General features: G+C 40.6%; 1 protein-coding gene across 3 annotated transcripts; it reads right to left on the bottom strand.

Moving 5' to 3' along the window:
- Positions 1 to 2,233: 2,233 nt before the first annotated feature.
- Positions 2,234 to 8,458, bottom strand: LOC117902952. 3 transcript variants are annotated; one of them, XM_034814574.1, is made up of 8 exons: positions 8,072 to 8,458; positions 7,452 to 8,003; positions 5,524 to 7,383; positions 5,347 to 5,462; positions 4,431 to 5,294; positions 3,029 to 3,428; positions 2,469 to 2,958; positions 2,234 to 2,404 (listed from the first exon to the last, which is right to left on the bottom strand). In XM_034814574.1, the coding sequence occupies exons 1-8, from the start codon at positions 8,235 to 8,237 to the stop codon at positions 2,284 to 2,286; spliced, it is 4,569 nt and encodes a 1,522-aa protein (XP_034670465.1). In that variant the 5' UTR covers positions 8,238 to 8,458; the 3' UTR covers positions 2,234 to 2,283. The 3 variants fall into 3 exon arrangements, with proteins under 3 accessions (XP_034670465.1, XP_034670468.1, XP_034670466.1); XM_034814577.1 differs by having other exon boundaries at positions 2,235 to 2,404; positions 4,431 to 5,290; positions 5,346 to 5,456; XM_034814575.1 differs by having other exon boundaries at positions 2,235 to 2,404; positions 4,431 to 5,290; positions 5,346 to 5,462; positions 8,072 to 8,457.
- Between the last annotated feature and the right edge of the window lie 1,308 nt (positions 8,459 to 9,766).

The following is a 9,766-nucleotide window of genomic DNA, read 5'->3' on the forward strand; positions in this document are numbered from 1 at the left end:
CCTTAAATGGAGTCCACTCATACTAAATATATATGTACATATAAATACATACTTTCATATGTATATACGTATAAAAAATATCTGGTGTAGAGAAGACTTGTCTTCTGCTCCAAAGACCCTAATTCAGGGCTCGGCACAGGCCTATCTATTGTGCATAGGTGTATTACAGGAGTATTAAAGTGATTCGTACCAATACCAATCTATTTCGGTGTTCCGTTTTGCGTGCTGTCTACGCACACAAACGCAGAAACGAAGCGCGGTGCATGCGTGCCGAGCCCTGCTATAATCAATCAACGCCATAGCATAGGGAAATATCACTATGTTTGCAAAGTAATTACATTATCCGACACGGTTTTACCTCAAGGAATCAAACTAACTTTTTCTGAAAGTTATGGTAATGATATATTTATACCCGGTACTCGAAGAGTAAATGGGGAATATTTTATTTGTGCACAAAGTGGATTTATGTAACGCACAGAAGGAAACGTTTACGACCCCATAAAGGATATATATTCTTGATAAGCATCAATAGCCGAGTCGGTATAGCCATGTCTGTCCGTCCGTCCGTCTTGTTGAGCGCCTGGATCTCAGAGACTATAAAAGCTAGAGCCACCAAATTTTGCATCCACATGGCTGTATGCTCACTCTGTAACACGTGTATTTAAAAAATGAGCCCCGCCCTCACAAAAGGGTGAAAATCTCCCACAGCCTCAAATTTGAAGATACAAGAAAACTAAAAACGCAATTTCTTAGGGAAGGACTATATCTATCAGATCACAGATTGGATCATTAACCAAACCCACCCCGTCCAGAAGCTTTTTTTATTTTTGGCACATTCTCTCATTCACACTCTGCTTCGTGTGGTGTGCGGCTCTAGGCGAGAGGGACGAGCTGAAAGAGCGTGTTGGCGTGAGAAGTGATGTGATGTAGATGACAGATGAAGAAAAAATTTAAAATAAAAAAAAAAAAAAAAAAAAACGCTAAGGTACATATGTAGTACTGAGTACCGGGTATAAAAGATGTGACGCGTAAGAAGCGTTCCACACGTCTCTTCACGTTATTTTTGTCAATGACAAAACTTTTTTTTTAAAGAATTTTTAAAAACTGGTAAGTGTTTGTAAGGCTTTTTTTTAGTGGTAGCGCTTGCTTTGTTGACCGTTTTAAGCCCAGCCTTCTGAGATTTTGTTAAGCAATACGTTAAACGACGCCGATTGAATGAACCCATATAACGAACTTAAGAACCCAGAATATAATTTTTGCTGGACTTTTCCTGAGTTTTTTAAGTTAATATTTCGTTTAAGATTCAGCACAGATCATCAGTTTTGCATTTCAAAGCCTAATATTGCCCAGACGGTAAACTAAAACCACAAGCACAGATCATCAGTTTTGCATTTCAAAGACTAATATTTCCCAGACGGTAAACTAAAACCACAAAGTTTGGGTTTATTTTTTAGCTGCATCAATTAGCTTATTAGAATGGGAGTGCCCCTTGCAACCAGATCTACGATATTTAAGTTATGTGAAAAAAACGAACCTCTACCTCTGCAAAAAGCAATAAACAAATACCAGTTTTTAAAAATTCTCTAACAATAATTCTGCCATAGAAAAAAAAAGTTCGATTTTGTCGACTAGTATTATTAATACTTGAGATAGTCGATGTTGTTGAAAATAATTTAGCGATATATACAAACATAACATGCATATTCTTATGTACATATGTATGTACATATACTTATGTATGTATATGCACTTAATGATGATTAATATTTTTATTGAGCACAAAGGCAGGCTTAAAAGCCGCTTTTCCTTTAATGCATCCACCAGCTTAATATTGTGATGTTGCCAGCTCAATGGTACATATTATATGTTACAATGCTTAGAATAGGTTCTTGGAGTTTTCATATGATGAACTGCGAGTTTGTGTTGTGCTGCTTTGGTTTGACTGGATAGCTACCTTATTCCGATAGGTTGCAATCAGCCTGGTACAAAGCTGTTTAGTTCCAAAACAAGTGCAAATCGATTTCGATGTGCAATTATAATTTGTAAAAATCGTCTGTATAACATTTGTACATATGTATATGTAGGCATGTGTATGTACGTACATACATATGTACACATCACATTGTACTCATTAAAATAAAAAAAATAGCCGGATGAAAGTCTATTGCTTAATTTTTTTCTACATAATAAATCTTTATTGAACATATATGTATACATAAACAATACAATACAACTTTTGATTTAATGGGGTGTTTTAAAAATCGAAGGCTAACTAAGTTCTAGTTACTTTTTCTTGTTTCGCTTCCTTTTCTTCTCTGAGCCATGTACTTTTTTTTTAGTAATGCAAACTCGGCAGAACCAATCGTCATTGTCCTTCGGAGCAACAGTTATCCCAACACAGGTCCTGATGTCGAATATGGGTTGTAAGAAAATTATAGGACAAATGATTATCTATTTTTATTAATTACCAGTGGTACCAAGCGTCGCAGCCATCACATCCAATCATTGCGGAGCCGTCATCAACCTTTCCGCATGCCGGGCAAATCCAGATTCGATTACCTTCGGCGTCAACATAAGATGAAGGGCGTTTTAATTCCACAATTTTTGGAGGACAGTCTGAGAAATTGTTGGGGGAAACAGGAAACAGCCCTGTTCCCGATTGCGTCTCTGCGCTGATTCCCATTACCGAAGTAAAGTTATTCATAAGGGGCTTGGATGCCAACATCAATTGTTGTGGTAACAAAACAGAGCTGGCAGAAAGCGTGGACGAAGCTACAGCACTATTACTTGTATTAGAAATCCAGCCGCCTGAATTAGCAGCAGCAGGATGTCTTGCCAGCATCTGTGCCGGCATGGGAGCCAAGGATAAGGTTAAAGGCTTTACCGGGCTGCTGGTCGTGTTAGAGTCGCTTAAAGGCACTACCGCATTACTGGATATGCTTGAAAATGAAGTTTCACCTAAATGTTGAATGTTTCATATTTCCATTAGTCGCCTTATCATTTGCTAATGGTTCAATGTTGCACTCACATGGCTTGGCCTTGGGTGGTCCAGTAACCAAGGGGGAAAAGCGAGCTAGTTCTGGAGAATCATCTCGTTCGCGTTCCCTTTTTTTTTGATGGCCCCCCATAGTTAAAAGTTGTACGATTCCAGCGTCTTGTGCGTCTATATCCTTGTCGGCACACGGTATCGGTGTGGATCTACCACCTAGTTTTAGAGTAAGTTTTGGGACAGGATTTGTGGAAAACTCCAATATGGGTGATGTGTCGTGGGGTGCTTTTGGCGACTGTTTTGGTGATGGTTGGATAGGAATGGATGGCATTACAGATGGCCCAGAAAAGACTTCGCAACTAGAGCTGAGTTCGTTCGACTTTGGCAGATGATGAATGTTTTGAAAGTCCTCTGCATCTGCCGGGACAAGGGCTATTATCTGAAATTAAGAGCGGAACAGGGGGTGTCTAATCTGTATAGATTATATATAGATCAAGATTTTAATTGTTGTAACGGCTGGAATAGTCTTCAAGTTTCAAATATGAAACGCTCCAAAGTAACTTAAACGAGAAGGGATGTGTGAGACGCTTCTTACGCGTCACAACTTTTATACCCGGCACTCAGTACTACATCTGCACCTTAGCGGTTATTTGTCAAATTTTACATTTTTTCTTCATCTGTCATCTACATCAACAAAACTTCTCACGCCAACACGCTCCGTTAGCTTACCCCCCTTCCCTAAAGCAACACACTGCAGAATCAGCGCAGAGACGCGGCAGAGGCAGAGACGTGTTAGAGGCAGAGGCCTCTGCCCCTGCGCGAAGCAGAGTGTGGATGAGAGAATGTGCAAAAAACAAATATAAACTGCGGGACGGGGTGGGTTTTGCCACTGCAAATAAATTTCTTCATTGTGGCCATAATAATGCTCCAATCGGATCCCAATTCGGTGATCTGATAGATATGGTCATTCCCTACGGAATGGCGTTAGTTTTCTTTTATCTTCATAATTGTAGGTTTGGGAGGTTTCGCCCTTTTGCGGGGGCGGGGCTAATTTTTTAAATACACTGGTTTCAGTGTGAGCATACAGCAGTCTGGAGCCAAAATTTGGTGGCTCTAGCTCTTATAGTCTCTGAGAACTAGCCGACAAACAAGACGGACGGACGGACGGACGGACAGACAGACATGGCTCTATCGACGCGGCTATTGATGCTGATCAAGAATATATATACTTTATGGGGTCGGAAACGTTTCCTTCTGTGCGTTACATACAACCGTTATTCGCACAAATACAATATACCCTATTTACTCTTCGAGTACCGGGTATAAAAATATTTCAAATTTGGTATAAGTATGAATGTGTATAATGCGATAAGAGTCATAATAAATTATGCCCGTTCAACCTTATACTCGTTGCAAGCTAAATTTAGACAAAGAAACCCACCTGCTTTTCCTTCTTCTTTTCCTTCTTCATTTTCTTGTCGGGCCCTTTGGTTTTCTTTTCGCTTTTATGAATAGTACTGCCATTTCTTTCCTTTTCCTTCACTTTATCCTTCTTCTCTTTCTTTTTTTTTACTTTTCCCTCCTTGGGTTTTTTTAGCTTTTTATGGAGCTTACGCATTTTTTGTTCATCTGTTAATTGCCCCTTGGACAATCTGCTTGTTGGCGTGATGGTAATATCCTCGTAGCTCGAAAAGCTAGGCATAAACTGCTGATCCTCGGACACATTCATATGTGCGGGAACCAGGCCGGAAGCCGATGTTGCGCCAGCTGACAAACTTGTGACGGGAACCGTTTGAGAAGAATACGCCAATCCGCATTCCAACCGTGACAATGGGATGAGATCCGCGCCGCCAGCCAAGCTAAACTTGTCACCTCCTTTGAAACTGGGCATATTAAATTCTGGGAAACAGGGTGTGTTGCAGGAAGGTGTGGCTGTAGAAGCTAACATTTTAACATCCTGATGGCCAAGCTTTGATTGTTTCTTAAACTTCTTGATAGAATCACACGAGTTTGGCGAAATTGAGGGATGATGTATGTCCTTTGAATGATGTTGAGAATCATCTATAGAAGTAGCTGGTGTTGTTGCATGTGGTAGAAGTTGCGATTGTAACGTGTTCGACCTGCCAAGGTTCGTCGGGATTATTTGTTTCTTATTTTGTGTTGATTCATCGGAGTCATCTGACACCTCAATCGGATCACCGAGATTGCCGGTAGCCTGTGCAGATGATTTCGCCTTTGGTTTTGAAACAGCTTCTGTACCAGTGGGACCAGTGGTAGCTCCAGCTACTGCTCCACCTCCTCCTGCGTTCAAATGCATTACAAATCTGTTTCCTAAGAGCAGCCAGTCACAACTCACCTACACTAAACTTCATGGACTCTGGTACCAGGGGAGCAACATTGCAATAGGTTCGCTCCGTCATTGCATCAGTTTGGGCGGAGGGCCCCCTCAGAAACTGTCCGATTGTATCTGTTTCTAGGAAAACAAAAATATAAGTAAACGAATAATTATAAATGATTAATCTCGATTGACGTACCACTAGTATCAACAGCGCTTGGACGACAAACTGAATCAGTAGCGTATCCACTTGTTCCTGGGAAAGACATGAATGACGGCATGGACCCGCTACTTCCAAACCCCACCAGACCTGCCGCCGCCGGAAATAGTCCTGTCCCAGACGGTATCAGACCTGGCCCAGAAGGTATCAGACCTGGTCGTGGCGGAAAATGTAAGAGTGGTAACAAAGGCACGATTCCCGTTTGATTGCTGGGATATAAAGACGAATGTGGCATACCCCCCCCAACCGCCATATATTGGCTAGCACTAGCAACAATAGAACTGGTTTTGGTAACATGTACAATAGGTCTCGTCGGGGAGGTATTCTCGATGGAGTTACCGCTGTAACCTATTTCCTTTTCCTTCTCATTTTCGGGTAGGAAAGCGTCATATCTTGACTTGTATTTTTTTCGTTCCTTCTTCTCTTTCCCCTTGCAATGAGGTACACTACTCAAGTTAAGGGGCTCCGTTGGTATAGGAATAGGTTCAGGGATCAAACTGGAATTCATCAGCAATGCAGATGAGGGCAAAACTGATAGTGCATTTAAGTGGGTTTGCTTGCCCTTTTTCGTCGATTGAATTGGAGGTAGCGGCTGCGGCTGCGTCTGCGACTCCAGCAGCGCCACAGTGTCAATGAGCTTGGTTTGATTCTTGCCACCTGGTTTTCGTCCTCGTTTCTTTGGCTTTGACGAATCTATGATCATTAGGTCAACATTTGCCTGAGGTGATGCTGCTTCTGGAGTTGGCATTACACCGTAGCTGGGTAGCGTTTGATGACAAACTGATGAAATGCTGCTGGTAACATTTATGTGTTCCATACTGAGTCCCAGTGCCGGCGCTGGTGTTATGGTCGTTCCGGATGGTAAATTAATCAGTGGTGGGTTGCCAGCTGTGCTTTCAAATGGGCTTCCAGCAACAGATAGAGTGCCCGATAGCGCTGGGCCCTCAAGCCTTAACGTTTTTGGCTTTGAAATTTTTTTAAAAATATCCAATTTGTTTCGTTCTGGCTCGATGATATTCTTCTTTGTTGCTGATACTCCTGTTTGCGGTCCCTGTGGTCCAGTTGGCTCCGACGCTGTGCTTACTAATGGAAATTCGGCCTGATTCTGCATATGTGCGCCAACAACAACAGTTGTGCGTCTATCGGCATTACTTTTGAGATCAGTTTCTTCGTGACTTTTCGCTACACTTTTTGAAGCCACTCCAACATGAGCAGGATCACTGGTGGCTAGGGCAATATCTAGCGGCTTTCTCTCAACCGCAGACTGCAGGCCCTGTCCCTGAAACCGTTTTTGTTTGTGTTTAGCTTGTTTCTTTAATATTTTTTCCATTTGTATCCTTTCCGACGATCCGTCTGAAAATGTTCCCCGATTAAGACGCTTCTTTGACTTTTTCAGGTGTAGAACTTGACTGCTCCCGCCCTCATTTTGGCTCCTTGCTAATTTCTGAAACATTTTCATTGCTTTCCGCTGCGCTTTGTCTTGAGCCTTACCACCATGGACATTCATTTCGGCCTTACTCCTTTCTATGCCGGACAGGTTTGATAAAAAATATTTTTGTTTCTTGCTTTTCTTAGAGTCTTTGGCGTTCAACATCACTGCTACCGACGGGTTCGCGTTCTCTTGAGGAGTTACAAATTTGCCCTCTTTCTTACTATTCTTAGCTATCGGTGGGTTTCGATTCTCGATATGTTGATGGTCTCTTTCATTTAATTTCGATGCGGTTGAATTTAAGTATCGAATTTCTCCAATGACTGATGTATCCGGCTTAGTTGCGGCGGTCTCCAGCGGAGCGATTACTGGCGAGGGTATTGGCGGTGCATGCAGCCCTTTATATTTTTCTATCAATATAAAAAGACACCCAAATACAATATAAATTCAGAGAATGTAGAAGTTCGATAAAGCTTACCAATTATATCAGGTACAAAAGCATCTGGGAGTTTTCCTTCGATAGCTGGAGAAATGAAGCCCCCTGTTGTCATTACCACACTACTCATTTCGCGTACTGTCCGTCCATTATCGGGGTCACAGTTTTTGCTCGAAGGAAAATTAAGTGGCGTGGACTGCGACTGAGTATCAATTGGTATTGATGTCCGATTTTCTACCATACCTAGCGGATCCAAATCTACTTTCGAGACACTTCCTTGTTGCGGTGTTAGCGTCTTTTCAGACTCAGAGTCCTGAATAGTGTTCATCGCGGTAGACGTTGGTTCACTTGGTTCAGCGTTTGGTTGCATTGGTGGCAAGTACTCAAATATATAGATTGGACGGGTCAGGGTCTCTGCACTTCCAGGCTTTAGAAAATTCATATTCGAAGCTCTTTTAATAGGAAACACAGCAACATCGCGATTAAATTGAACCGGCTCGACATTTCCAATATAGTCCAAAAGTTCATGAACATTAATGCTAAGACTTTTTAATGTCAGGCGTGCATCCTGAAGGTTTGGTTCAAGCCGATTTGCTACACCAATAAAAACAATATATAAACTAATACAATGAAGAACCAATGAACAGTGTATCTTCGCTTACCGTGCTCCATCTGCCCATGCAAGTCGCGTCCGAATTCTTGCATAAATTTTAGCAAAATGTCCTGCAGCAGTTCTAGTGGTGCACTCAGTGTGCTGCTATATCCAATAGTTTGGGTTATTTGAGCAATAACCATTCGCATTAGATCTGAAGAGTATTTGTCTGCCATTGCTGCGTATGTACGTAGTACATATGTACGTACATAAGTTTATACTGTATTGAATGTATATGGAAATTTTAGCGCTGGGAACAAGGAGCGTTAAGTTAATAACCACAAAGTAAATAAACACAGGATGTTTTATTGTAAAATATTCACACTTTGTTTACTTAAGACATACTCTACACTCTTTAATTAATAATTAATTATTTATGGTTTTCGATAAGCGATATCACCAATGCAGTGTGACCTCTTCATTATCGATCAAATATACCGTGAGGGCCTCGAAAATATACCGAAATAAACTTTTTCATTTTCAAAATATACCGTAAAATATACCATGAAAATAAAATTAATTTATTTATCCCTTATATATCCTTTGGGATTTCCTATAATGGATTAGATACATTATTTATGGTAAATCTATTTCTAAAGTTGATTTTTGTTGAATTCTCTTCAGAAAATAGTCGCTCACGCGAAAACGTTTGATACGGTAACGGTAGGTGGTGCTCTGAAGAAGGAGCTATTACGTTCATTCGGCTCTTCTGATTTTGACAGCTAAACTTTTTTCCTCGACAAACGAATCAATCTATAAATGAAAGACTAATAGAAACACATTTTTTTAAAAGTATTTTTGATAGTCCGCAAAAGATTTTAAAAAATGCTTCCCTGTGCTATTGAGTTCAATGCAATGCGACTCATTATGTCGCTATTGAAAGCCTTGAAATAAGTATCGATCCAATTTTGCTCCTGCATATACAATTTTTAGTGTCTGGTAAAGCCTTCCCAGTCCTGACTATAATTTTGTTTGAATTCTCTTTGAAATCCTCTCAAAAATGTGTAATCTTCTCAAATATACCGTAAGTATATTACGAACAATTGTCTAAATATACTTATATATACCGATATACCGTCGACTCATTTTCGACGTCAAAATATACCGAAAAGTATAAAATATACCGTAAACGGTCACCCTGTTTCAAACACCAAACTCCTAGCAAACAGAGAGTCTCAATAAAATGGATGCAAAAATGCCGCTGAAGTGAAAAAATAATGACCACCATAATCAGCTTAAGGCCATCAAACGGCAAAAAAAGGAAACAATAAATATAGATTAATGAATTCATATTGAATTTATTTGCAATTTTAATTTGTTTTACTTATTTGAACGCCAGTTGCTTCATGTTTCCAATACACAGACCGGGCTGGGCTGTTTACAAAATGTTTTAAGTTGTTTTCCTTTTGGGACCAATCACTGATCCACATGGTCGTGCCGTGAAGGGGCGAAGGCGGCCCAATTTTGAATAGGAATGGTGCTTGGAGGCGCCGTTTTACAACTTTGCCACGGGCGCAAATATTCCTTGGCACGGCCTGTTATTCCCAGGCATATGCCAATTCTCTGTCATATTTTCAAACTGCGGAATATGCAAAGGGTATCGTTTCATGGGTTTCCATTAATGTACACATATTTATATGATGTAAAATACTCACATGCATAGAAAAACGACCGTCCTGGTTTCTATCCTGCAGATATGGGTTTA

Source organism: Drosophila subobscura, chromosome dot, assembly GCF_008121235.1.
Source record: "Drosophila subobscura isolate 14011-0131.10 chromosome dot, UCBerk_Dsub_1.0, whole genome shotgun sequence".
Lineage (NCBI taxonomy): Eukaryota > Metazoa > Arthropoda > Insecta > Diptera > Drosophilidae > Drosophila > Drosophila subobscura.